This window comes from Balaenoptera musculus, chromosome 10 (genome assembly GCF_009873245.2).
Source record: "Balaenoptera musculus isolate JJ_BM4_2016_0621 chromosome 10, mBalMus1.pri.v3, whole genome shotgun sequence".
NCBI lineage: Eukaryota > Metazoa > Chordata > Mammalia > Artiodactyla > Balaenopteridae > Balaenoptera > Balaenoptera musculus.
Window position 1 is genome coordinate 43,956,627 of NC_045794.1, and position 27,755 is coordinate 43,984,381.

The 27,755-nt window shown below is 46.2% G+C and overlaps 1 protein-coding gene across 1 annotated transcript in view; it reads left to right on the forward strand.

Moving 5' to 3' along the window:
* Window positions 1-26,386, forward strand: part of NCKAP1L (NCK associated protein 1 like) — a 41,929-nt gene extending 15,543 nt beyond the window's left edge. Inside the window, exons 15-31 of the mRNA XM_036867520.1 lie at window positions 85-143; window positions 360-505; window positions 2,785-2,917; window positions 3,207-3,326; window positions 5,430-5,575; window positions 5,884-6,015; window positions 9,650-9,868; window positions 11,389-11,519; window positions 13,891-13,988; window positions 14,122-14,215; window positions 14,367-14,449; window positions 14,745-14,825; window positions 18,234-18,327; window positions 19,235-19,351; window positions 20,007-20,116; window positions 21,981-22,070; window positions 25,994-26,386. Of these exons, the coding sequence (XP_036723415.1) occupies window positions 85-143; window positions 360-505; window positions 2,785-2,917; window positions 3,207-3,326; window positions 5,430-5,575; window positions 5,884-6,015; window positions 9,650-9,868; window positions 11,389-11,519; window positions 13,891-13,988; window positions 14,122-14,215; window positions 14,367-14,449; window positions 14,745-14,825; window positions 18,234-18,327; window positions 19,235-19,351; window positions 20,007-20,116; window positions 21,981-22,070; window positions 25,994-26,125 (1,985 nt within the window). The 3' untranslated portion in view covers window positions 26,126-26,386. The remainder of the gene's footprint in view (window positions 1-84; window positions 144-359; window positions 506-2,784; window positions 2,918-3,206; window positions 3,327-5,429; window positions 5,576-5,883; window positions 6,016-9,649; window positions 9,869-11,388; window positions 11,520-13,890; window positions 13,989-14,121; window positions 14,216-14,366; window positions 14,450-14,744; window positions 14,826-18,233; window positions 18,328-19,234; window positions 19,352-20,006; window positions 20,117-21,980; window positions 22,071-25,993) is intronic.
* The last annotated feature ends 1,369 nt before the right edge of the window (window positions 26,387-27,755 follow it).

The window sequence follows — 27,755 nt, forward strand, 5'->3', positions numbered from 1 at the left end:
GAAGAGGACCTATTATACCATTCCATGCAGTTGGATAGAGGTGCTGTTTTATTATTTCCTTTTAAACTTCTATTTTTCTTGCAGTTGATAATGGAGAAAAATTTGAATTTTCTGGATTGAGGCTGGACTGGTTCCGTCTACAGGTAGGTCTGTTTCTGTTAATGGTCCCCCATTCTCAAGGTTTTTTCTCCCTCACAATCCCTTCTCTTTCTAACTCCTAAGCTCTGCTGTATGGAATGATTCAACACTGAAAACTGCTGATTGGACAGGACAAATACCAGCCAAACTGTAGTCCCAAGCCTGGGAGTCTTTTTCATTTATCTTGTTTTTCTCCACCCTTTTCCGAACTCCAACCATAGGCGTATACCAGTGTGGCTAAGGCTCCCCTGCACCTGCACGAGAACCCTGACTTAGCCAAGGTGATGAACCTCATTGTCTTTCACTCTCAAATGCTGGACTCAGTAGAGAATATGCTGGTGGAAACTTCTGATTTATCTACTTTCTGGTATGTCCTGACTCAGAGCTCTTTATCAATTGACCCGATCTCTTGCCTGGCCTCTGTGGAGGACTCTAATTCCCCCAGATACACGGGAAAGGCTTGTTTTCTTTGAGATCTCTTTAAAGGCGGATGCTCAAACTCCACAGCTTCTTCTTTCCAGCTTTTATCAAGTGGTAGGAATTTGAAGTTGATTCCCTTTTGTGTTGGCTTTCTTTAGGAAAGCCAGTTGGACTTTACACAGCCTTCTCTTCTCTGGGATAATTCATTGATTGTCTTTTCCTCATGGTTATATGTGGAACCTCCTTCTTCTTTTTATTCTTGGGACATTGTGATTTAAAAGAGACATGGAAAACTTGGAAGTTTAGTGGAGAGGACTGAAAATAATTGGGAGGGCTGGGGAACAGGGTCTCTAGAGAATGCAAATGAGTTTGTCTTCCTTGGGTATCATTCGGCCTTTACTAAGTGACCACTTGTTCATAACTCTACCCTTTGAGGGATCAAACACACAACACAATATGTTGGCTCTGCTCTCTGCTTTCAACATGAGTGGGGAGGTATAATACCCACATGTGAAAAGGACATCTACATAATAATGGCAAATGTGCATAATGTTGCAAGAATACAGGGTTGAGGAAAGATCAGTCTCATGAAATTAATCAGAGAAAGTTTTCTGGAGCCTGAGTGTCAAATTTTGAGAGGGATGTGAATTAGTAATACTGAGGGACTTCTAAATCAGGGCCCAAATCATGCAGAGGTTCTGAGGGAGGAATAGCAAATTTTGTACAAGAAAAGGGAAGGAGGTATTATTGGGTTGGCCAAAAGGTTCCTTCGGTTTTTAATGTAAAAATGAAAGACACATTTTTCATTTTCACCAAGAACTTTATTGAACAACGTATTAACACTTTTGTTCCACTACCTTCTGCCATTCTTCAGGCAGCTTCATAATTCCATCTTCCCAAAACTTTTTATCTTTTTGAGCAAAGAACTGTTCTAGGTGCCTTTTACAGTCTTCCAGGGAATTGAAATTCTCTCCATGAAGAGAATTTTGTAAAGACCGAAATAAATGGAAATCTGAAGGTGCAATACGGCGGATGGATCAGAACTTCCCAGCCAAGCTGTAACAGTTTTTGCCTGGTCATCGAAGAAACATGTGGTCTTGCGTTATCCTGATGGAAGATTATGTGTTTTCTGTTGACTAATTCCGGACGCTTTTCGTTGAGTGCTGCTTTCAGTTGATCTAATTGGGAGCAGTACTTGTTGGAATTAATCATTTGGTTTTCCGGAAGGAGCTCATAATAGAGGACCCTCTTCCAGTCCCACCATATGCACAACATCACCTTCTTTCGATGAAGCCCGGCCTTTGGTGTGGTTGGTGGTGGTTCGTTTCGCTTGCCCCACGATCTCTTCCGTTCCACATTATTGTACAGTATCCACTTTTCATCGCTCTTCACAATTTGTTTTAAAAATGGAACTTTTTTTATGTTTAAGTAGAGAATCACATGTGGAAATATGGTCAAGGAGGTTTGTTTTTTGCTTAAGTTATGTGGAACCCAAACATCAAAGCGATTAATGTAACCAAGCTGGTGCAAATGATTTTCAGCACTTGATTTGGATATTTTGAGTATGTCAGCTACCTCCCGCGTGGTATAACATTGATTGTTCTCAATTAATGTCTCAATTTGATCGCTATCAACTTAAACTGGTCTACCTGACCATGGAGCATTGTCCAGCGAGAAATCTCCGGCACGAAACTTCGTAAATCACTTTTGACAACTTTGATCAGTCACAGCACCTTCTCAATACACTGCACAAATCTTTTTCTGTGTTTCAGTTGCGTTTTTACCTTTCTTGAAATAATAAAGCATAATATGCCAGAAATGTTGCTTTTTTTCTCTCATCTTCAATACTAAAATGGCTACACAAAAATTCACCAATTTTGATAAGTTTTTTTTTTAAAGGCATGCTGATAATGACAGCTGTCACAATACAATCTAACAAAAGTTGTTTCAAATGAAGTTAAAGACAACTAAGTGCTACTAGAGCCATCTTACAGAAAAAAACCAGACGAACTTTTTGGCCAACCCAATACTAACCTGTCCTGGGATCCAGTAAAAAAGTCTGAAAGGGTTGAGTTTCTTGGGTTCCCGTCTACCTTAAGGGTAGGGAAATTAAGGAGGGAGGGGTGAATATCAATAAATATTTGTTGAAAGAATGAATATTCTCTCTATCTCAAAGGGACCAGCTCCTAAACCTTGGTTGTAAGTGTCCTTCCCCCTTTTCCTCAGCTTTCATCTTCGTACCTTTGAGAAGATGTTTGCTATGACCCTGGAGGAACCTGCCATGTTGCGTTATGCCATTGCTTTTCCCCTGATTTGTGCTCACTTTGTCCACTGCACTCATGAGATGTGCCCAGAGGAGGTGAGTACCCTGAACTCCAAACCCTGTCATCTCTTTAATCACATCTCATTCTTATTCCCCCGAAACGCAATTCCAAGGGTTGATTTTGGTCCCAGGAAGGGTACAAACATAGGTATCTGATGCAAGTCCCTAAATGTCTCAGCTTTATGTAGAATGTGTACTCTCTCTGGGTCTCATTTGCTTCTTCTGTAGGAGTGGGTGGCTCAGGCTGGGGCTCAGAACAGTATTATGAGGAAGAAGTGGTTGTCCTGGTGATGACAGTTTCTTCCTTGGGTCCTCTTTCCCAAAGTACCCCCACCTGAAGAACCATGGTCTTCATCACTGCAACTCCTTCCTGGAAGAGTTGGCCAAGCAGACCAGCAACTGTGTCCTGGAGGTCTGTGCTGAGCAGCGAAACCTGAGTGAGCAGGTAGGCTCAGCCCTCTCTCTGTTTCAGTCTGCCCTCTGCAGTCCCTTGGCGCCTTCCCCTCTATCTACCTTTATCTTCTTCTCAAACACCAAGCTCTCTAACCCTTTCAGGTAGGGCTAGGGCTTTTGTGTACATGAGTTTATGGCAGGCTTCTTTTTTTAGTGTAGTCCCATCGTCAGTCTTTACTCCCTTGGGGCTCAATAGAGGTGTCTAAAAATACTCTAATTTGAACAGCTGCACTGCAACAAAATCTGTGCTTTCATTTGAAGTGTTCCAAGAGATGAGTTAACTTTCTAATTTACTTCCCCTCCTCTCTCTGCCCTGTGTACACATACTCAGAACAGTGGCCCCAGATCACCTGTCTTGTCTCACCTTTCTGTCCATCTGCACCCTAATCTGTAGCTATCTGAACATTTTCAGGCACTTCCTCTGTGTTTATCCTCAGGGCTGCTTTTGTGTCTTTTTTTTTTTTTTTTTTTTTGAGGAGTCAACCTTCCTGATTTTATTAGTATTTTGAATTATGTTAATGGATTTTAATATTGAATCACTAATTCAACATACTTCACCATCATAGTGTTATTCTTCACTTTGCTTCTGGATTCTGTTTGCTGATTTTCAGCTGGAAATTTCTGCTTTACTTTTGTGTCTTTGTCTGTTGTTTTCTCCTCCCCTCCGTTGACTGACTCATAGCACCCGGTCATGATTAGCTCAACCTAAGTTTATAGGAAATTTGAAAATGAAGAACTTGTTCTGCTGTTGCCCTGGATTCTTTCAGGTTTCCTAGACTACCCACCCTTCCTGGGTTTGAGTCAGGCTTTGTAGCAACTTTGGTAGGAGGGGAGTCAGGTTGTGTGCATGTGCATGTGTATGTGTGTGTGTGTACATATGCACAGTTATATTATTACTTAACCTTCCCATTTTCTCATATGTAAAATGGGGATAAAAATAGTTTCTTTTTATTTTTTTAAATTTTTGGCTGTGTTGGGTCTTCGTTGCTGCGTGTGGGCTTTCTCTAGTTGTGGTGAGCGGGGGCTACTCTTCATTGCGGTTTGTGGGCTTCTCATTGTGGTGGCTTATCTTGTTGCAGAGCATGGGCCCTAGAGTGCGCGGGCTTCAGTAGTTGTGGTGCACGGGCTCAGTAGTTGTGGCATGCAGGCTCAGTAGTTGTGGCGCACAGGCTTAGTTACTTCGCGGCATGTGGGATCCATCTGGACCAGGGATCGAACCCGTGTCCTCTGCATTGGCAGGCAGATTCTTAACCACTGTGGCACCAGGGAAGTCCAAAAATAGTTTCTTAAAAGAAGTATCATAAAGGTGAAATGAAATAGCGTATGTTAAATATTTGGTATGCAATTCTCAATAGGTGTTAGCTGCTATATTATTTGGTATTTATTGGGCACTAAGCCCTGTGCTGGGTTTTTGGGATGGGGTCCCAGAAGGAAAGGTACACAATTCCTGCCCTTGGGGAACGTCCCAATTTAAGGGAGAAAAGTGTACAAATACATGTTTGAAAGAAATTTAATAATTAATGCAAGGAAGATATGTAAACAAGTACAATTATGGGTATATTCATTGTTCAACCTGAATACCAACTACATGCAAAGGACACGGTTAAAGATATTTGCTCAGTGCTGTATCAGGGTTGACTAAAACATTATGTATTATTTTCACACACACCAAAACTTTTGCAAATGAGTATTGGCACCTCCAAAGTTATCATTTTGAATAAATAGTGATGTTGCCATTACTAATGGAGTTGCGTTTTTTGGAACTACTTTCAGAATCTACCACAGACAGCTTTGCATAGCTTCAAGGTTGACGCACCTTTGCCCATCAAGGTAGACTTGATTTTTTGGAAACAGTAGAAGCTTGGATTTTAAAAAAAACAAGTGTGACTATCAAGAAAACCAGTTTTCTCATGGATGCTATCATGCTCTAAGAGTAATTCCAAATGAAGAGATGCATGGAAGGAAAGAGAGAGAAAGGCAGAACGAGAAAAGAACAGACAATAAGGGAGGGACCTATTTATAACTGTTAGATGGATTACTCGGCAGTTTTAGGAATGAATCTCATATCTCCATTCACTTGTGTTTGTTTCTAAAGCTTCTACCTAAGCACTGTGCCACTACCATCAGCAAGGCCAAAAACAAGAAAACCATGAAGCAGAGGCAGACTCCGAGAAAAGGAGAGCCTGAGAGGGACAAACCAGGAGCTGAGAGTCACCGGAAGAACCGCAGCATTGTCACCAAGTGAGGACCTAGGCCTTAGGGGGCCAGCAGGGCACTACCTCAAAGAAGGGAGAACAGGAAAGAGGGAAGGTGATGCAGCAAAAGAGTGCGGAAGTGGTGGTGGGGAATGACAGATATGGAAAAGCGCTTAAATATGAATTTTCTACTTTGCCTTTGAAGTCACCATCAATGTGTACTCTTCTAGGCTGAGTTTTTCCAGAAGATGAAAGGGGTCTGAGGGTCATGGGCCTGACAGATCCTCCCCAGATACTAGCAGGCAGTGCCAGACCTGTAATGGAGGTTCATTTTACTTTCTCAATTTTACCCAGCATGGACAAGCTACACCTAAACTTGACAGAATTGGCACTGACAATGAATCATGTACACAGCTTCTGTGTATTTGAACACACCATCTTCCCTTCTGAGTATCTCAGCAGCCATCTGGAGGCCAGACTCAACAGGTATCACTCTTTTGTTGTCTTCTGTTTGCTTAGTATAGTAGTTCTCAAAGTTGGGTTCCATTAGATCCATCTTGGTGGTCATTCTGATGCAGTCAATCTGGCATAGGTCCCAAGCATCTCTCTTAAAAATAAATAAATGAAAAGAACCCAGACTTCCCTGGTGGTGCAGTGGTTAAGAATCTGCCTGCCAATGCAGGGCACACGGGTTTGATCCCTGGTCTAAGAAGATCCCACATGCTGCGGAGCAAATAAGCCCGTGTGCCACAACTACTTAGCCTGTGCTCTAGAGCCTGCGAGCCACAACTACTGAGCCCGCGTGCACAGCTACTGAAGCCCGTGCGCCTAGAGCCCGTGCTCCGCAACAAGAGAAGCCACCACAATGAGAAACCCATGCACTGCAACGAAGAGTAGCCCCTGCTTGCCGCAACTAGAGAAAGCCCGTACGCAGTAACGAAGACCCAACGCAGCCAAAAATAAATAAATAAATAAACAAACAAACAAATAAATAAAAGAACCCCAAACCTCTATAGGTTTCTTTTTTTTTTAAGATTTATTTTATTATTTATTTATTTATTTAATTTATTTTGGCTGCGTCGGGTCTTAGTTGCAGCATGCTGGATCTTCGCTGAGGCGTGTGGGATCTTTCGTTGCAGCGCGTGAGCTTCTCTCTAGTTGTGGCGTGCGGGTTCTCTCTCTCTAGTTGTGGCGTGCAGGCTCCAGGGCATGTGGACTCTGTAGATGTGGTGTACGGGTTACAGAGCACGTGGGCTCTGTAGTTTGTGGCACACGGGCTCTCTAGTTGAGGCGCTCAAGCTCAGTAGTTGTGGTGCGTGGGCTTAGTTGCCCCACGACATGTGGGATCTTAGTTCCCTGACCAGGGATCGAACCCATGTCCCCTGAATTGTAAGGCGGATTCTTTACCACTGGACCACCAGGGAAGCCCCTCTATAGGTGGTTTTGATGAACAACCAGAACTGGTCATCACTGATTTAGTAGGGTGAGTGGGGCCTTTGCAGTCAGCAGATCTGTGTTGATGCTGTTAGCTAAGACATCAGAGCAGGTTATCTAACTTGTTTGAGCCTTAATTTCCTACCCTATAGAGTAAGGATAATGATATTTACCTTATAATGAGAATTACCTGTAATTGAGAATTGGTAGAGAATTAAAGATAATAATGAGTGACATATATAGGCCTCAACAAAATAAATTCCCTTCCCTCCACTTTGCCTCTCATTCTGTTGCTCCCTGAAGCTGCAGGAACAGTCCTTATATTGAAATTGGGCACTATAGTAGGCAAATTAGGGGAGTGAGGGGAAAAAGTTTTTATGAATAATCTCCTAGTCTTCTGTGTTTCATTTTGCAATACGTAGTATATTTATTCATTCACTTAACAAGTATTTATTGAACATCTATTGTGTGTCATCAGTGTTCTCGAAGCTGTTAATACAGCAGTATACAAAAGAAATAAAGATTCCTGGCCACATAAAGCTTACCCTAGAGACAAGCAAAATAAGAATGTAGGATATATAGTAGATTAGAAACTAAATGCTAAGCAGAAAGTTAAAGCAGGAAAAAGAGATGGGAAGTGTGTAGCGGTGGTGGTGGTGAAATTTTACATAGGGTGGCCAGGGAAGGCCTGCTTGAGAAAGTGACATTTGAGTGAACTCCTGAAGGAATTGAGGAAGCCAAGTGGGTGACTATCTGGGGAAAGGACATTCTGGGCGGAGGAAACAGCAAGTGCGAAGGCTCTGAGGTGGGAACATGCCTGGTATGTTCAGGGAACAAGGAGGAGAACAGTATGAGCCCGGGGGAGACTGGTAGGACGTGAGGTCAGAGAGGCTGGAGGAGTGGCAGACTGACTGTTCAGGTGGCTCTATGCCATTGTAAGGATTTTGGCTTTGCTTCTGAGTGAGACGGGGAGCCTAGGCAGGGTATAAGCAGAGAAGAAACATGATTTCACTCAACATTTCAGTAGGTTCACTCTGTCTGCACTAGGGGGGCCAAGGACAGGAGTAGGGAGAACAGTTAGGAGTCTGTGCCTTGACTGTCGGAGATGCAGGCTAATTTTTCAATTAGTTTTTTGCTTGGGTGACAGTAAAATTAGTTTGTTTTCATTCCGTACACTTCAGCTATATGGAAGGAAGTGTCTCAGGTGCATATAAAATGTCAAGAAGGACTTCCCTGGTGGCGCAGTGGTTAAGAATCCACCTGCCAATGCAGGGGACACGGGTTCGAGCCCTGGCCCGGGAAGATCCCACATGCTGCCGAGCAACTAAGCCCGTGCGCCACAACTACTGAGCCTGTGCTCTAGAGCCCGTGAGCCACAACTACTGAAGCCTGTGTGCCTAGAGCCCGTGCTCCGCAACAAGAGAAGCCAACGCAATGAGAAGCCCCGCAGCAAAGAGTAGCCCCCACTCGCCGCAACTAGAGAAAGCCTGCGCACAGCAACAAAGACCCAACACGGCCAAAAATAAATAAATAAATAAACTTATAAAAAAAAAAATGTCAAGAAGATGACAATTTGATAATCATCCATGCGTAAACCTTCAGAAGCTGGCAATGGTTTCTAGGCCCTGGAGCAGCATGTCACTGGCATCATGGTTCCTAAAGCCTGGAAGTTGGCCTAAAGGTTTGGCCTCAATGAAAACTCTAAAATAGATTAGGCTTGCCTCCCGTCTGTCCCTTCCGTAGTATTTTTCCTCAAGTGGTACCTCTTCTCTTTTCCTTTTCATCTGGGGAGTAGGCCCTCCTGTTCCCTTCCCCTCCCCTGCCATAAACAGTTTTCCAAAAACACAGAACAAACAAAAAACTCCCAAACATCTATGGCTTTAGGGAGAACCTGATGGACTCTTTCATACTGATGTGCAGATGACTGACAAAAGCTTGTGTTGGCAAAGACTAATGTCCCTCTTTCCCCTACTGTTTACATTTTAACAAGGAAGAAAGCCTCAGGCAGAGGACTGACTCTAATTGTGAATTCTCAGGTTCCTGGGGAAGGTATTTTGGAAGGGGCTGGGAGTCCAGTGAGGAGGGGTGTTCCTGGTGTGCCCCTAAAATAATACAGTGTGGACAGTTATTCTGCCTTCTCTAAGGTTGGCTATAGATGTGTGCCAGCCAAGTGTACTCTCTCTCCACCTGGCATCCTGTGGCCACTTGGGATTGCACTGCACTTCTAAGGATTTCTGGGTGTGGTTTTGCATTTCTGACAGTGATTGGAACTAATTTTTTCCGAGGAGAAAAGACAAATGCTGGCCCTGAGAATGCAGGAGGTTGTAAGCAAGCATGTACAGTTAGATGGCATTTGGGAGCCCAGGTCTTTTACAACCTGATTTAATTTCTCCGTTGGAGGCAGAAGAGCATGGTGATTGAGAATCAAATGTTATTGGATTCAGGTCCCAGCTCTGCCACTTGCCAGCTGTGTGGTCTTCACAGATGGCAAGTGGCTTACTGTGTCTCAGTTTCTTCATCCGTAAAATGGGGATAATAATTGTACCTACCTTATTGGGTTGCTGTGAGATTTACATGAGATAATGCGTGTAGTTAAATCATAGTACAGCACCCAGAACACAGTATAAATGTGATAACTGTTACTATGTTTGTCATTATGATTGTGATTATGGTTTTTGTCACCTAGAGCCATTGTGTGGCTGGCTGGCTACAATGCCACAACCCAGGAGATCGCCAGGCCTTCTGAGCTCTTGGCAGGAGTCAAAGCGTACATCGGTTTCATAAAGTCACTGGCCCAGTTTTTGGGTGCAGATGTGTCCAGAGTCATCCGCAATGCCCTCCTGCAGCAGACGCAACCACTGGACTCGTGTGGGGAACAGACTATCACCACTCTCTACACAAATTGGTCAGTGTTGCTTATCCTCTCTCACTGCCTTACTTCTTTGTTAGCACTTTTTCCTTTATGCAGTAGGACCTCGGGACCAGGCATTTTAGCTCCTAGGGTCATAGACCCCCAAACAGAAGCTTGTTTCTGCCCAAGGACTGAAGCTGTAAGCTGGGGCAAACTCAGATCCCCTCTGTCCATCATGAGGTCTCTTTCTAAGCTTCCATGTAACATCCATTGATCTACTCTGTAGCAATTTGACCCTTTTCCTCTTAATCTGCCGTTCTTAACCTTCCTTTTCTGGATTCTTACTGTTTTCATTTCAAGTGATCTCTCTTCCTCTTTCTGAAGTTCTCTTATTTCTCTCTTTGTCCAGTTTCTCCCCCTGGAGACCATTCTGTCTCACACCATCTCTCCGGAGCACTGTCTCCTTACCTGCTCCTTACCTCCCGACATGACCGTGTCACGTCTAGTAGATTGTTCTTCATAGCGAAAGGGGCCTCCTCCCCCAGACTGGAGGAGGCAGGGGTCAGCAGTATTTCCTTTGAGGGTTAAGGATGGAGAGGAGCTGGATTCCTACCTCCCTAAGCCACTGGGTGGCGTTCTTAATCCAGTATCAGCTCGGCAGGAGCCCGGCTGCAAAGAACCCCCTGAGGAGGGGGAAAGACTGAGACAAGGTTTACAATAAAATGCCAACAGGGGCCTGGCAGGTAAGGTAAATGGGTGTTGTGGGCTAGGTGGGGACTTTGAATAGTTGAAGGGGGCATGCCCCTCTAAAAGGCGGCAGCCGCCACTTAGCTCCATCTGATCGCTGCCCCACTAAATCCTTATTTTAATGTAAAATCTCTCAGTTTCCAAAATTTGGCAACTAATTCAAATTAAAAGGAAAAACCCTCACGTTTGAGTGCTGGTTTTGACCTACCCCTGGTTAGCTTGTGACTTCTGTAAGACCTAGGCCCAGAGCTAGTGCCTGGGTAAGTGGCAGGCGTTGCCACGCCCTCTGCTGACACTGGCTGGAGGCCTTCTCAGCTTGCCCAGAGGTCAGGAGGGCATATTTGGAGACTGGATGACAAGTGTTCACGGGGCCTCTCTCTGTCCAGGAGGTTTGACTTGAGACCTGCTTCCAGGGTCCTAGGCCCTTAGTCCAACACTCTCGTTGGAGAGGTTGAGGCTAAGTATATTTCAGAGGAGCCCAATTAGTAGGAATTTTTTGTCTTGTCAGCTTAGGCTTGTCTCACCTGACAGAGGAAGGCCAAGGGTGAGGGGTGTGCAGTAGCTGGAAAAGGTGGTAGGGCGTGCACACCATTACCTCTGACAGCACAGCCAAATGCCCTGCAGATTAGGGGCAAAGCGGAACCACGCTACTGCCAGTTGTTTCTGAGCCAACAGCTTGGGGTGTTAATTAGAGTGTTGTACTGTCTTCTTTGAGTCTCTTCTCCCCACCCCAGCCTTTGGTGGAGTTTCTCTTCCTGAGCCCAGTGGTGGTGGTAGGGAGAAAGGATTGAACACTAATCTTCTGTGCTTTCTTGTGAACCTTGTAGGTACCTAGAAAGTCTGCTTAGACAGGCGAGCAGTGGGACCATTATCCTCTCACCAGCCATGCAGGCCTTCATCAGCCTCCCCAGAGAAGGGGAGCAGAACTTCAGCGCAGAGGAGTTCTCTGACATCTCTGGTGAGCCCAGAGCCTGGTCTCCTGTCAGGGAGCCGAACCTTTCCCCTCAATACAATATCTTAACCTATGGATCCCATCTAAATTCTCCTACCTTCCCAGAGGCTCATTCTGTACTCTCCTAGATCTCTGCTAGATTCTACCTTAGGGACAGTAAAAAGAGATTTCAAGTGAGACCCAGAATTGAGGAGTGGCTTGGGGGTTGAAGGTGGAGAGGGAGGATGAGGGGAGTTAGGAGCTAGGCAGGGGCACTCAAGTCACTGAAAGGATTTAGTCTTCGAAGGGTAGTAAATGGTTATTTTCCATTTCCACAAAGAGTATAGAGTAGGACATATAATGAGGGGTAAAGGATAAATGTAAGGAGGACATTCTGATGTTTGGAATTATTAAACAGTGGTCTGACGTCATGGCATCTTCTCCCTGAGGGATAAGTTTTAGAGCCTTAGCTAGTGCTTGGATTGCTGATGTTTAATAATGATGATGAGATAATGGATGACATTTAGTGTGGGCTTGGTTCTAAATGTTCACATGTATTTAACTCCTTTACTCCTCACAGCAGCCTTGAGGTAGGTACTCTTATTACCCCCATTTTACAGATGAGGACACTGAGACACAGAGAGGTTAAGGAGCTTGATTAAGGTCATACATCATTCATAGATAGTAGAACTGGGATTTCAACTCAAGGCAGTCAAATTCCAGAACCTGGGTGCTTAGTCACTCTGTCACGCTGCTTCCCAGTGTATAGAAGTGCTTTTGTGTCTCAAGGCAGGCAGATGAGTGTGTCGTGAATGAGTTGGGAAGTTATCCTCTTTTTAAAGAGGGCTTGAAGCCATGCAGATCCTTTTTAATAGATTTGTTTTACTGACTGACTGATTCATGAACTATCCCACTGCTTCCTGCTTCCTCTCACCTCCGTATAAATCATGGACCCCGCGTGGTATCTGAGACAGGTAGGAGATGTTTCAATGACCCTGCCCTCCCCATTCTTCCCCTTCCTTGGGGGGTGTTATGAAAGTCAGAGTATACAGTTCTGTTTTCCAGCTCTGCCTTCTTCTTACCCTCATACTGACTCCATCAGTGAGCTGACCCTACCCTTTACCTGCTGGAGGCTTCAGATGTCCCCTTCTTATCAACTCCTCCCACAGACTGTAGGCAGCATCTAAAATCAGCTTTAGGTCTCGCTGACAACTGACGAGCAGCAGGAGGTAATGCTGATTCCCCCTTTTACCACCCCCACCCCAATTTCCCTGGGTTACCATGGTGATGGGGCAATGCTGCTGCAAAAATAGATGGATAGAGAAGGATGCCCTAGGGTTATAGCCTAGAGAGGACTAGAGTAAGGAGAGTTGGCCGATCCAAATCAGTAGATCAGTGTGTCTTCTCTCCAGAGAAGGCAGTTCAGCCCCTCTGCCTCTCTGTCAGCCATTTTAGAATTATCTAAGTTGGCCAGTTAGGAAATCCTTTTCTAGTTCTCAGCTCAGTTGTTCCTATCGTAAATAGGTGACTCTAAAAATGTTTAGTATTTATTCCACATGAGGCTCTGTGTCAGCTGCTGTGACCAGTTCCACTTCCTTTGTCAATGGTAGAGGTGGAGATCAACTGGTCCTGCCTTTAAACACTTGAGTGTGGAGCCTTGATTTCCTTTTCCCTCTGAACTCTTGTTAACTATGTTAAACTCACCTTTCCTCTACTGGTCTCTTGTTACTTCTGGTCTTTATGGTTTTCTCTGCTGGGACCGCCCATAGCCAAAGATCATAGCTGGAGCTCTTCCCTGTCTGAATTTGTCACTAGTGTTTCTAACGTGGGATTTCCTCAGCCAGGTTTTATTTAATTCACAAAGGGCCAGAAGCAGGCTGGGTAGGGAGGGATAAGGTAATGGGGCAGACTTGAGGGAAGAAGAATTTAGGGGAAAAGACAGCTGGGAGTCTGGGGATGTGTACTGATTATGCTATCATATCAACTCTGTGAGGTATTCAGAGTGGATATTAATTTCTTCATTTTACAGAGAAGTGAACTGAGGCTCAGAGAGGGGCTTAACATCTGATAAAGCTAGTGCAGCTAGTGCAGCAAGAGTAAAGCCCAGGTGCCATGTAAAGGGACTGGGAAAGTCTAGATTCTTATAGGAATGAAAAGTAAATAGTTATCATTTGTGGTACGTCATGGCATGAGTACCAGTGGGGAGAGGGTAAGTTGTCCCACAGGCAGGCCAGACCTGTCACCTGAATACAGGATTTCAGGCTACGTTTGCTCTCCAACTTCCCACTTCCTTTCCTTGCTGAAAAACACTTAAGGTGTTCACGTTACCCTATAGCTATTGTGCAAAAGCACCAGTGTCCTCTGAGTCCCACCTGGGACCTCTGTGACTCTATTCCAGAGTTGCGGGCTTTGGCTGAACTCCTGGGCCCCTATGGCATGAAGTTCCTGAGTGAAAACCTGATGTGGCATGTGACCTCTCAGATTGTGGAGCTGAAGGTACTGTGGAAGCAAGTCCCCGGGAAGAAGGTCCAGCCCCTGGGGGAAGAAGGGTAGGGGTAGGAGACCGGGGGGGAAGATGTACCATGGGTCTCATCTTTTCGTGCTTAATGGCTCTGTGTCCTGGCTGCAGAAGCTGGTGGTGGAAAACATGGATGTACTTGTTCAGATCAGATCCAACTTTAGCAAGGCAGACTTGATGGCTTCTCTGCTTCCCCAGCTGATGGGTGAGCACGTCTCCTAAAGGGAGAAGGAACTGTGGGAAAAGCATTGTGGATGACGGGTTTTGGGGGCTCTGGGGCCTAGGCTGGGTCTGAAGAAGCAAAACCGTTGCCATTCTCCTAAGTTCTCTTCTTGAACGCTCTTCTTTCTCCTCAGGGGCTGATAATGTGCTGAAGCGTATGACCATCATTGGAGTTATCCTCAGTTTTAGGGCCATGGCCCAAGAGGGACTTCGGGAGGTGAGCTGGGGGAGAGGGGGCTGCCACAGGATAAAGCCTTGGGTAGGGCTTGTGTGAGAAGTTGTGGAAAGGGTTGGTGAGCATTGAGGAGAACGGAGCTTAATTCGGTAGAGGTCCTGGAAGTTCTTTGAGGCTAGATGAGCTGAAGAAACCTAGACGCATGAGGAGAGAAGTAGCATGGGAAGCTGGCTAAGTTCTTATCTAAGCTGAGGCCCTTTTCTTGTTTCTTTGTTTCCACCTGTTTGAAGGCAACGGCCACTGTCCCTTGGACTCATTTGTACTCTCTTTCCTCCAGGTTTTCTCCTCCCACTGCCCATTTCTTATGGGTCCCATTGAGTGCCTGAAGGAGTTTGTCACCCCAGACACAGATATCAAGGTATGGGAGAGTGCAAAGTGGAATCTAATTAGGAGATTTTTGTTGTTGAAAAAGGATGGAGCTAGGATCTTGTAAGGGAGAGAGGGCTCTGAAGAATACTGCAGGGAGAAGAGCCAGAATTTGAATAGAAACACGTTGGGGAAGATTTTGTGGAGGGAGGGGCGTTGGTCAGACGAGAGGGTGCACAGCTGGGGAGCCCAGGGGAGATCCTGCGGGGGCTAGGGAAACGTTACTGGAGGGAGAGGAGTAAGGTCTAGGAGAGTTCGTACAGCTTTTCTCCTAAGATGTGCAAATTAGATACCCAACTATATGCAGACAAGTCCCCTCTTTAGTCAGGAGCCTGGGTACTTTTTGTAAAATTTGTTTCTTCCATTCCTACCCACCCTGCCTGCCCTCAGATTTTCCTTTCTTTTTCTGGCCTTTTCTTCCTCCTAGTTCTGAAACTTTCTGGTTCCTCTGTGCGTGTGTCACCTGCCTTGGGCCTCATTTCCTCTAGAGATGGGGAAAGGCGGAGGGGACTCTGTAAGCACCCTAGTTAAACATCCATTCCCCCTCCCCCACCTCACGTCAGCTTGCCTTTTGAATCACCTAGAACAAACAAGTATGTTTTGCAGGAAATACAGCTGAAGGCTGGGAACAAGGACCTTCAAATGCACAGGGCAGGGCACTTCTCTTATAATTGATTCCGTTAAGGGAGGGAGGTCTGTGAGAAGAGGAAACTGGTTAACAGGAAGTAGTCAGAAAAAAAAAAGAAAACTTAGAAAAAAAAACTTCCTTTACCTTGAGGTCAAAAGAGTTGTGAACATTTCCCCTCGCTCTGCCTGAAATCAGATGATGAGGGTCAAGGGGTCACGGGCCCTGAGGGGGTGACGTTTCACTGGGCGGGCTGCTCCTTCAGGCCAGGTCTTTGGTGTCATGGTGAGCCTGGGGTTCGGGCAGCTGTTGGTGGCGGGGCTGAACGCTCTGGCCTGTCAGGAGTGTGTCTAGCTGGCATCTTCCAGGCAGCTCCGAGCTTTAGGCTCTGCCTGCCTGGGAGAATAAGCAGGTCGGGTGGCGCGGGCGATTGGCCTGTCCGTCAGAGATTCTGTTACTGCCTCAGGGGGGTGAGAAGATTAGGAGAAGAGAACAGAAGCTCCTCCAATGATCACTTTCTTCCTCCAGAAGACCACAGGTCATGGACCAGGTCCTTGATCTCCTAAGTCATGGGTGCCACAAGCAGGGTTATTTAGTTAGTAGGGAATTTAAATAAAGGGCAGAGCAGGATGTGGCTGAGGTTAACTTCCTGTGTCCAGCACCACAGGCAGTGTGTTTATTGTTATGTCTGTGGGGTTCTTTGCATAAGATACTCTACTTAGTTATCTACTGTTGAAACAGTTATCCTTGTTCTCTCAGAACATTTTCAAGTCCTTTTTTTTTTTTTTTAACCTCAAAAGGGGTCTGAGTACTTTGTGGGTGGGTGGGTGGGTGGGTGGGTGGGTGGGTGTTTGGGGCTACATCTTGGGAACCTGATTCTAAGTACAGTGAGGGATTCAGGAATCAATCAATCAGTATTAACTGAATGCCTTCTATGTGCTTAGCATTGTGTTAAAACCTAGAGAGGATAAAAGAAATGCAGAGTTCCTGGCTTTGAGAGAAAGGAACTAGAGCGAAAGAGATAATGGTTATTAGTCTCTTGGTGACTCTGTGAGTCACTAGGGTAGATGCTTTACACATGTGGTCTAATTTAATCTTCACAGCAACTCTGTGAGGTAGGTATCATTATCCCACTTTTACAGATGAGAAAATGGAGGCTCGAAGAAGTTAAGTAACTTTTAGCCAAGGTCACACATTTAGTAAGTGGTGGTGCTAGGATTTGAACCCAGATCTTCTCACTCCAAAGGCTTTTTCTCCCCTCTCTATTCCATGAGGTTAAAAAAAAAATTGTAATCTATTTGATGAGATAAGCCATACGTCTCACCTCCAATCTGAAAAGAAAACTGATGATACCAAGTGCTGCGTGTGATCACTGCGAAGTAAGCGGTGCCAGGTTAAGGAGGGAGAGATGAGCTTGGGCTGAAGTCAACAGGGAGGGCTCCATAGAGAATATGAGATTTGAGTTAGGCCTCAAGTGTGGGTGTCACTTAGATATAAGTAGAGGAGAGGTAAATAGGAAAAACTCTAGACTTTTTTCCTTCCTACGTAGGGAAAAACCCAGTTCTTTCCTGCGTGTTTCTCTCCTGCGAGTCTTCTTTCCTCTCACACAGAACACTTCATTTCTGATATTTCTGGTCACCAAATGTGTGGAGGTTTTTCCCCCACACCAATTCTCTGTGACACCAGTTGGGTGTCCTGAAACTTAATTCTGACACTATCTACCTGAAGATAGTGTCAGATCACACAGGTTAAGGGTTCACTCCCACAAGTCTGCACCTACTCCCCGCTTCAGAAGCCAGTTGCAAACCTGAGTTGTCACCTGTGCTTCTGACCAACCGGCTGTAGGTCGGAGGTTCCAATATCCCCCTCCTTATTTTCCATTAATTTGCTAGAGTGGCTCACAGAACTCAGGGAAACACATCCACCAGTTTATTGAAGGATGTGATAAAGGATATAAGATAAACAGCCAGAGGGAGAGATACACGGGGCGAGGTCTGGGAGGATCCTGAGGGCAGGAGCGTCTGTCCCCGTGGAGTCGGGCTCACCGCCCTCCTGGTCCGTGGCTGTGCTCTCAGCCTGCAGGCTCTCTGAACCCCGTACTGTTGGGATTTTATCCTCGCGTAGGCATGATCAATTATTACCTCCGTTTCCAGGCCCGCTCCCCTCTCTGGAGAAGTGGGGGTGTGGTGCGGCTGAAAATTCCCAGCTTCTAACCAAGCTTGGTCTTTCTGGTGACCAGCCGCCATCCAGGAGCTGTTCGGGAGCGCACCCAGAGTTGCCGCATAAGAACAAAAAAATGCTCCTAGTGTTTTTATCACTTAGGAAATTATACGGGTTTTAGGAGCCCTGTGTCAGGAACCAGGGGCAGGGACCAATATATATATTTTCTATCATCTCTCAAGAAGACAGGACACTCTAGAAGAGGGAAGCACATGAACCGAAGCATGCAAGTAAGAAAGTAAGTTGTAGCTTGGAGACAGTGAATAAATTACCCTGGCTGCATTGACTGTAGGAAGCATTTGAGGAAATAAGGTTGAAAAAATAAATTTGTACTGTGGAGAATCTGAATGCCAAGCTAAAGCACTGGATTTTTTTTTTTTTTTTTTTCCTCTTTCCCGTGTAGGTTAGGGAGATCTATGAAAGGAATACCTAGAAAAGATGATAGGACACCAAAAGTTTAAAATCTGTGATCCAGGAGTCTTGACTGCCTGTAGCTTCTGTCAAGCACTTCTCTCCAGGGGATACCCTCCAGAATGTTGTTTTCTTCTCTACCAGGTGACCCTGAGTGTCTTTGAGCTGGCATCTGCTGCAGGGGTGGGCTGTGACATTGACCCAGCTCTGGTGGCTGCCATTGCCAATCTGAAAACTGGTAAGATTGGGGAAAGGGGGCAACGGAGGGCTTGGGCCCTATTTTGGGGTGGAAAAATGTCAATCTCAAAGAAGCCTTTATTTGGGATTGTGAATTCAGAGGTTATAAAATTGGAGCTAAGGAAAGACTTAAAGCATAGTCTCTAATCCCCAGAAAATACTTCCACAGGCAATTTAGATTTCTAGTCAGATTCTAACCAGTTGATCTGTCAATCAGCTAAAAAGTATTAAGTGAGAGTCTGGTACTCAGCAGGTGCTCAAAGAAACTTACAATCTGGTTGGGGAAATGAGTCATGCAAACGAAACGATGAGCGAACAATACACAGTAGACGTGAATTCATACTAAGTTGTGTGGTATAGCATCCAAGTTCCCCAGAATGATCTTGTGCTCTCCCCTCCCCTAAAATCACCTTGACACCATGCACTTCCTCCCCTGGACTCACACTTGTCTCTTATCTTTCCATTACACATTTCCTCGGATTAGCACATTCGTACTTGTACACACTCAGAATAGGATGGAATCAGGGGGCTGGTAGTAAGCCCTTTTAAAATTGCCAGACTGGCTCTCCCTCTTCTCTCTCGGTTTTGGTGAGACTCTTTCCTCTCCTTCCTGCCTCTGTACCCCATCAGGCAGCTGACAGAGTGCCCTCAGACTGCGTGTCAGCAGAGCCCTTTGCCAAGAGCTGTGCTCAGTCACCAGGGGAGGCCTCCAGGGCTCAGGCCTCTCGCCATCAGCGGAGGCTAGTACTGTCCCCTGCCGCAGTCATGACTTGCCTATAGTGCTCTGCAAGTAATTTTCACAGATATTTTCTCATGTGATCCTCCTAGTAATTCTGCGAAGTAGGACCCCATGGCAGAAAACTCCTGTTTGCTGACCTTACTCTCTTTTCCTTTTTCCTTCTTTCCAGATACGTCATCCCCTGAGGAAGAATATAAGGTGGCCTGCCTGCTCTTGATCTTTCTTGCCGTTTCCCTCCCCCTCCTTGCCATGGACCCAGCTTCCTTCTATAGCATTGAGAAGGATGGTAAGTAAGGAGTAGGTTGGTTTGTTTGTTTTTTTAAATAAATTTATTTATTTATTTATTTATTTATGGCTGTGTTGGGTCTTCGTTTCTGTGCGAGGGCTTTCTCCAGTTGCGGCGAGCGGGGGCCACCCCTCATCGCGGTGCGCGGGCCTCTCACTATCGCGACCTCTCCCGTTGCGGAGCACAGGCTCCAGACGTGCAGGCTCAGTAGTTGTGGCTCACGCGCCCAGTTGCTCCGCGGCATGTGGGATCTTCCCAGACCAGGGCTCGAACCCATGTGCCCTGCATTGGCAGGCAGATTCTCAACCACTGCGCCACCAGGGAAGCCCAGGAGTAGGTTTGAGGGACCAGTGCAGTTTAGGTTAGTGTCCTGGGGTCGGGAGATGAGACGGAGACATTTATCTGGAAAACACAGACTTCTGACTCAGATGTAAAGTTCTGTTTCAAAAAGCACTCGAGAATGAACTATCCCTAAAATTCAATTCCAGTGAAATTACATAGGAATATCCTTCTCCTAATCCTCAAATGCCTTCCAGTCCTTTTGGTGTCAAATAGGGATGGCCCAGCCTGAAAAAACGAGAAGTTACCAGCTGGGGTCGCCTGGGGTGGCTCACTTTCCTTTCCTTTCTCTCCCTCTTTGTCAATAATAACCTAGGTTACAGCAACAATATTCACTGCTTGACCAAAGCCATCATCCAGGTGTCTGCTGCCCTCTTCACCCTCTACAACAAGAACATTGAAACTCACCTCAAGGAATTTCTGGTGGTGAGTGGGTATACGTTATAAGGAATGGACGATTGCAAAGTCTGGTGGGAATTGGTTTGACTTAAATCCATAGACAGTTATTGTTGAGCAGGCCTTGGAGCCTAACCTCCCATCCTATTCATTAAGTAGTGAGAGGCCACTTTGTGAAAGGCAGGGGTTTCTTCTAGATTCTCTAACAGCTGGTATTTCAGCCTCTGCCCAAATACTTGGAAGGAGCATTGGACTAAGAGTTAGCAAATCTGAGTTCTAGTTTTGGATCTGCCACTAAGCAGTTGTGTGATCTCTGAAGACCCAAACTTTTGGGGCCTCAGTTTTCCCATTTATTAAATAGAAAGATTAAACTGAATCCATGATTCACTACCTTGGTGTGCATTACATTATCCTGAGGAATTTGTTAAAATACAGATTTCTGATCCTTACACCAGACCTACTGAATTAGAACATTCTAGGGTGAGTCAAGGCCTCTGTTTTTAACAAGGTCTCCAGGAGACCAGATGCACAGTGAAGTTGGAGAGACGCTGAGTTTTATAAGGCCCTTTTCAACTCTAATACTGATAAAAAGTCAAGCTTTTTTCAAATTCTCAAACTTCATTGTAAGTCAGAATCACCTGGAGAATTTCTGATTCAGTAGATTAGAGGTGGGGCTGGAAATTTTGCATTTTCAACAAGTTCCCGGGTAACGTTGGTGCTGCCCATCCTGTGATCTTACTTTGAGAATCACTGGTCTAGATTTCTAGGGACTGGAACTTACAATCAAGCAGCTGATTTTACTATAGGTTATGTCCAATTTGTTTGAAAAAAATTGTTAAAATTTTTTTTAGCCAAAGTTTGACTCCCTGTAGCTATCATTATTGATCTAAGTTTTGCCTCTGGAAAATCACAGAATAAGTAATCTCTTTCCTTTGTTCAAAGAGGCCCCAGAGCTTCCCATTCTAAATACTCCATGGAGGGATCCCCTCCATACACTTCTGAAACATGGTCCAGTACCCACTGCCTGCTTGAGCATTCTCAGCAATAGGGAGCTTATTCTTTTGCAAAGCATGGTCCTGATTTAAAAACTAGGTCCTTATCTGTCTCCTTTTAGGAGGAAACAGTAGATCATATGCTCTAGGGAATCACACTCTTGACCTGAGAAGTACATGCCAGGGACTTGGAAGCTTAGTGAGAGGGTCTCTATTTAAACTGGGACAACAGGCCACACAAAATGGGCTCTGAGCATCTTGGATAGAAAGAGGATTCATACCAGATCTCTAAGATGGAGTGAGAAGGGAATCACCCGACACCCCCCCCACCCCCCCACCCCCCACCCCCGCCACCTTTCCCCTTTTACCCTCTTTGTTTGCTAAATACAGGTAACCTGGGCCTGGGATGCAATTAGTGACATTTCTTTCTCCCTCTTTGATCTGTTGGGGGCCTGAAGGTGAACGAAGAGGACAGCCATTTGGGAGTTGACAGGAGGAGAATACCAAGAACACTGTGTCTGAATCAGAGGCCCAGCTCTGTCTCTGGTCGGGTGGGGAGTCAGCTGTAAACAGTCTGACGACAGTGGTGTCTGGAGGCCGCCTAGGAAAAGAGATTAATCTCCTGGCATACAGTATTACCTGCCTCTGCTGCAGGTTCTTTCTTCGCCCCTTGCAGCCTCTCCTCCGGCATCCCCAGCAAGCTCCTGTTGTCTGCACTGGCTAGTTTAGAGGCAGTGTGCATCTCTGAAACCCGGGGGATTTGCCGCTTGCCCACCCTGAGCCTCCAGGAACATCCTGGCACTTTTTAACTCACCTCCTTGATCTTTTGTTGACTTCTGTAGTCTGAGGCTGTCCTACTCTGACCATAAAAATCTGCTTCCTTACAAATTCTTCCCTTACAGGTAGCTTCCGTCAGCCTCCTGCAGCTGGGCCAGGAGACTGACAAGCTTAAAACCAGAAATCGGGAATCCATTTCTCTGCTCATGCGCTTGGTATGTATCTGGTGTAAGTTGGTCTTAGAGGAAGGGCCAGAAGGAGGTTCCTCTTTAGGGTCCTTGGCTCCCAGCCATTGTTATCACCCAAAAGCATTAACTAAGAACTTAATTCTGCCTGAGGAGGTCTAGGCCTTACATTCTGGCTAACATTCTAGACTTGTCCTGTAATCCCAAGGTAGTAGAGTCTTCGAGGACTTCTCTGCAGGACAGGGTCTTCCCAGCCCCTAGCTAACTGGGCCCCTTTCCCTGCAGTGTTCTTGAGTCTGACGTGGTGGGGCAGCTGTGTCCCTCATCCATAACTATCTGTCCAGTACATGTTTGGTTTTACTTGACCACTTCCTACCGCTGTATTTCTTGTTCTTAAGAGTACCATGAAGAAGGTGCTGAGTAGCACACAGCTGAACTGGGGGAGGGGGATGGGGGCTCAGAGGAGGGATGGGATTTTAGCTGAAAAGCTGTAAGGCAGGGAGCCAGGTGGGCCATGAATCAGACAGCTCCTGCTGTCTCTTCTGTCTTCCCAAGCTGTGGCCTTTCCCCTACTTTGGCAGAAAGTTCTGGGAACTCTGACCCAATTAACTTTTAAAAAATCTTTTCCTCTTGACCCTGTTTCCCTCTTCAACATGCTTACTCTTTTGCTCTAAAGTTTGATTCCCTTGGTTAGTGCTGCACTTAGACGTGGACAGCAGGGGCTCCTGTCTGGGGCCCTGGGTTTAAGTGGCCCCCCTCTGGCCTACAGGGAGAGGACATGCCCACCTGGAGCCTGTGCCCCACCTTGAAGCCCCCACTAAAGATTTCTAGGGCCTCAGAATTCTCTGCTAAGCAGCTCCAGCCCACTTGTAGGGCTTGTGCTGAGCTTCTTCAAGTCCATCCTACTGAGGCAGACTGTGCTCTAGAGCCCACGGAATGTATGGCTGGAGTTTAGATGTGCAGACAGGAAGTGTATGTGTGTATACAGATCCCCCACACTGGGGCTGGGAGGAGAAGGGGGCCAGGCTGGAGGCTGATTCCCTCTCTTCCCCCTATTCTGGTGCAGAACTCTGGGGGGTCTAAGAATTCTTAATTCAAACCTGTCTTCCATGAAATTGTAAAGGTACACTCAGCCCTCCATATCCACAGGTTCTCAGCCATGGATTCAACCAACCGTGGATTGAAAATATTAAAAAAAAATTCCAGGAAGTTCCATAAAGCAAAACTTCAGTTTGCCCACACCAGCAACTATTTAAGCATTTACATTGTATTAGGTATTATAAGTAATCTAGAGATGATTTAAGTGTATGGGAAGATATTGTAGGTTATATGCAAGTACTATGCCATTTTATATAAGTAACTTGCGCATCTACAGATTCTGGTATCTGAATCCCCTGAATTAGTTCCAGGGGTGGTCCTAGAACAAATCCCCTGCCAGTACCCCATGAATATTGAAAGACGACTACATATTGCAAAGGTCACAAGGAAGAATAGTTTGTCTGATTTATTTAGTCATATGGTATCTGGGCTTCCATTTGTACTCTTGGCCAGGCCGACAAATATTAGGGGTAGGCAAGCCTGGAACTCCCTCTGGGTCTCCTTCTTTAAATACACAGGCATTGAGTGGTATCTGTGTCTCAGTTTCTCCAGCTTGAAAAAGGCCTAGGTTGGGCTGATTAAGGATTATGATGGAGAAGAGAAGAGAATGGACCTGAGGGTGGGGGTGGGGTGAGGTGAGGGGTGAGAAGGCACAGGAGGCAAAGGAGGGCAGAGGGAAGGCAAGTGTAGTATGCTAGATAGAGCACAGTCTTCAGAGCAGTGGGACCTAGGGCAAGTTAAGTAACCTTTCCGAGACTGATTCCTCAGCCATGAAAGTGGGCAATTATCTTTATGATAGAGGGGCAAGGATTCATGAGACGGTATATATAAAAGTGCCTAGTACATAAGAGAGGCTAAATAAATGTTAGTCCCCTCTCTCCGCTGCTTAGTTTAGTTTCTGGATGATTTAGGCACGCCTGTTCATTCCCTTGGGCAGTTTTCACCTCTGTGAGGCTGGAGGTGATGCTGTATTGCCGCTCAGTGCTGTCTCCTCCCTCTGCTTTGAGCCCCCCCTCCCCCCGCCCCAAAGTGTGGGAAGCTGTCTGCCTCTTATGGCATCACAGGCCTGCGGAGTGGCTGGAACAGAGCTAGGACCAGGCACTTTTTGTAGGAGGGAAGAGACAGAGGGCCTAGCTGCTGCAAAGCAATTTAAATGCAAATGGTTCCACAGAGAAATTGGAAGTGACTGAAGGGAAGGAGCTGTATTCTGAGTTAAGAGGCTACTCATGTAGCCCCAAATCCTGGGCAGGCACTTCTCTCCGTGGGGTCGTTCTGTCTTGGCAGTCAAGCCTGGGCAGTGCCCACCCCCACTGTTGTCAGATTGCTCCTGGCTTGGGTGTCACAGGGGAAGGAATGACTCTCTCATAGAATCATGGAATCCTAGATGTCAGAACCAGATCAGATGCTGGCAGTTAGTCCAGTCCTCACAATTCATAGGTGAGAGGGAGGGAAAGATGACATCCAAGGTCTCCCCCAGAATATATGGGCAGATTTGGGACTAGAACCCATTTCTTGGCCTTCACTCTAGGGCTGTTTCCACTACCATGAATTTCCTCCAGTTAGGAGCCCTGTGATTTTCTGTGCTTAATAGAGCGGAGATTAGAAGTCTTGGGCGAGTGGATCCTTCTTGAAGCCACCACTCATTTCCCCGTACCCAAGGGTCATGTCCTGGAAAAGAGATCGTACCTCTCTCCTGGCTTAAGGTTTGAAAGTCTTGTGTGTAGCAAGAAATTCTTTCTGTCATCCAGCCCAAGATCAGAGCTACAGTTTTACGGGCAGATTTCCTTTCCTTCAGCCTGTGGTGTCTGCTCTTCTGAGGCTGTTGTGTGTATTGTGTGTGCATGGTTTGAGAACTGCAGTATCTTACAAATTTTAAAACTTGAAAGGGCTTCAAGGAGAGAGACATGTTAGAGTAGAGACGGTAGATTCTCTTCCCTGAGTGAATTTTCAGGACTTGAAACACCAGACATATTGGGAAGGCCCATCTGTGTGAACTGCCAGAGGATATGGGACACTTCTCTCCAGAGTGTGTTTTTAGTCCCACAACCTCTTGGGTGAGGAGAGTACCGAAGGAAAGACACCCTGTTCCTTCCTTAGGGAAGGGGGCCCTCTGGGTGAGGAGAGTACCGAAGGAAAGACACCCTGTTCCTTCCTTAGGGAAGAGGGTCCTCTGGCCCAACGCTAGGCTGTGCTGCTCTTCGCTACTATCCCCCTGCCCCGCTTCCCTCCGTCTTACCCAGGTATCTCCATCTATCATTCCGCTTGGCTCTGCGGGCTGCAGGGATTACCGCAGCACACAGGCTTCTAATTAAACTAATTAATCATGCCTGCTCCTTTATGCAGCATCCTTGCTGTTCCCCAAGCACTGCACTAAGGGAGGGAGGAGACTGAGGCCCAGCACAAGAGGACCCGTGTGGATTCCAGACCCCTCTTTCTTGGCCTGTAGTGGCAACTGTTTCTTTCTCTGCAGAGCTTTGTCGTCAGCTCTTTCATCCATCCTTACCTGCATCTGTGCTGTTCACCCACGTATTTTAGCATCCAGAATGGGAGAGAATGGGAGCTTTTCCGTTGCTGGAGAAGTGATTCTTTCCTGCTTTCTGCTTCTGAGCTCTTTATATAACCCTGAGGAGGGGCACAGAGGCCATTATAATGGAGCTGAAGAGGCCACATTGCTTTCCTAGAGTGGAATGAAGTGTGGGAGGAACGGGGGGGGGGGGGAGAGTGCCTTGGGAACCCCATTCACTTGTAACTCTAAGCACCCCAGAGGACCCAGGGAACTGAATGAAGAGGAACAGAGTGTCACTGAGGTATGCCCTACCTGGGGTCCTCATCTGTCTTGGCCCTTTCTCTTCCAGGTGGTGGAGGAATCCTCCTTCCTGACCCTGGACATGCTGGAGTGCTGTTTCCCATATGTCCTGCTTCGAAATGCCTATCGGGAGGTATCCCGGGCCTTCCACCTGAACCGAGTGTCGGCCAGTACCCACTGAAGGGCCCCTTGGACCTACCTCAGCCCATGCTGCACTGGAAACTGTGGCTATTTTCTCAAAGGGTGGGAATGGGGTGGGGTCACTAGAGAGAGGATCAGCCGGAGTTGGTGAAGAGGAATATGGGGGAGCAGCCCAGGGCTGAGATATCATAGAGAAGTGGGGCCCACTGGGGCGGGGAGTGGAGGATTTTTTAATGGAAAAAAGTTAGGGGATTGGGGCCACGGGTATGAATTTTTACAATGAAAAAATCTTGACACACAAGTATGTTTTCTGTCTTCTGGGGACTAGAGCTTGAGCTCTGACTGGCATGGGTCTCTTCGACCTTCATCACTATTATAGGATAAGCTGGCAGGCAGAGATGATCAATCATCATATTAAACCATAATGAGCCTATAATCCTCCCACTGGAGCTGCTTCTGTCTCCTGCACATTCATTAGGATGATTATCTCCTCTCTTCCTTTTCTAAATGTGTTCAGCAAGCGTTCGGCCTGCCCCTACTGCAAAGTAGTAGGAAAGGAACCCCTTTTTCCCTTGTGGGAGCTCTTGTAGGAGCCGTGAGTCTCTTGCTCTGCTTCCAGCTCTGCAGCCTGCAAGGGCAATGAGGAAGTGCTCTTGAGAGATTTTCACTGCCCCAAACCCCCCTCACCTGCCCTACCACACCTTGTAGGTAACCAGTTAAGTCCTCTCATCTGTTTAACTTTAACCCCTCCTGCTTTTCCTTGACATCGCCACAACCCAGAGCAGAGGGTCAGTCTAGATTAATTGTAGGTCACAGGACAACTAATTGGACCAGTGTCATGTGAGTTTCTGTCACATAGCATTTGGGGGTATTCTCCCCCCTGTTTGGAGGGACTAACTTAACCCAAATCCCCTTGTCATCCTGGGTACAGCTGTTGCTCCAGGCAGGGATTTCTCTTCTAGATCTTAAATTTCATAGACCTCATTAGGTTACAGGGCCCTGAGAGTAGGTATACTTGAGGGAGTACAAGCTGTTTCAGCTTAGCCCTTTTCTGCACTAATTAGAATTTAAGTGTCACAAAGCCCAGGGCATTCAAGATAGCACTAAACTAGGTTTAGTTAACTCCGTGGCAGGAAACAGTGGCCCCCATCCAGCACTTCTGTGCACCCAGTGCCAGGGAGGACTGGAGCAACAGATCATATATGTCACAAGTCTAGAGTGGTTGGAATGGGCAAATATAATTAACTAATTGATTAATTAGGGTCATGTCTATACTTCCATGATAAAAGGGAAGCGATTTTTGGTTTTCAGGAAATCCATGGGAGTTCATTAAAGCTATTTGTTAGCTATTTTTAGATATTTGTGTGTTTGATCTTTATTTCTCGAGACCCAGGCTTAGTCAATACTCATTAAACTTGGCAGCCATAATCAATACACAGGTTTTTCTTAGCAACAGTTGTCTACTCTTTAGGATAGAAGCATCAGAGGGTCCTGCTTCGTGCATCAGTGAATTGTCCTTCTGTGCTATGGAAAGGACATTATGTTCTAAGGAGTGATTCGCGGTCAGGCCTACTGAGACTGACGGCAAAGTTGATGAGGAAGAGAAAGCTCAGAAATATCTGAGCAACTACCCTTTCCCTCTTGTATCTCTGCTGGGATCTTCTCGTTGA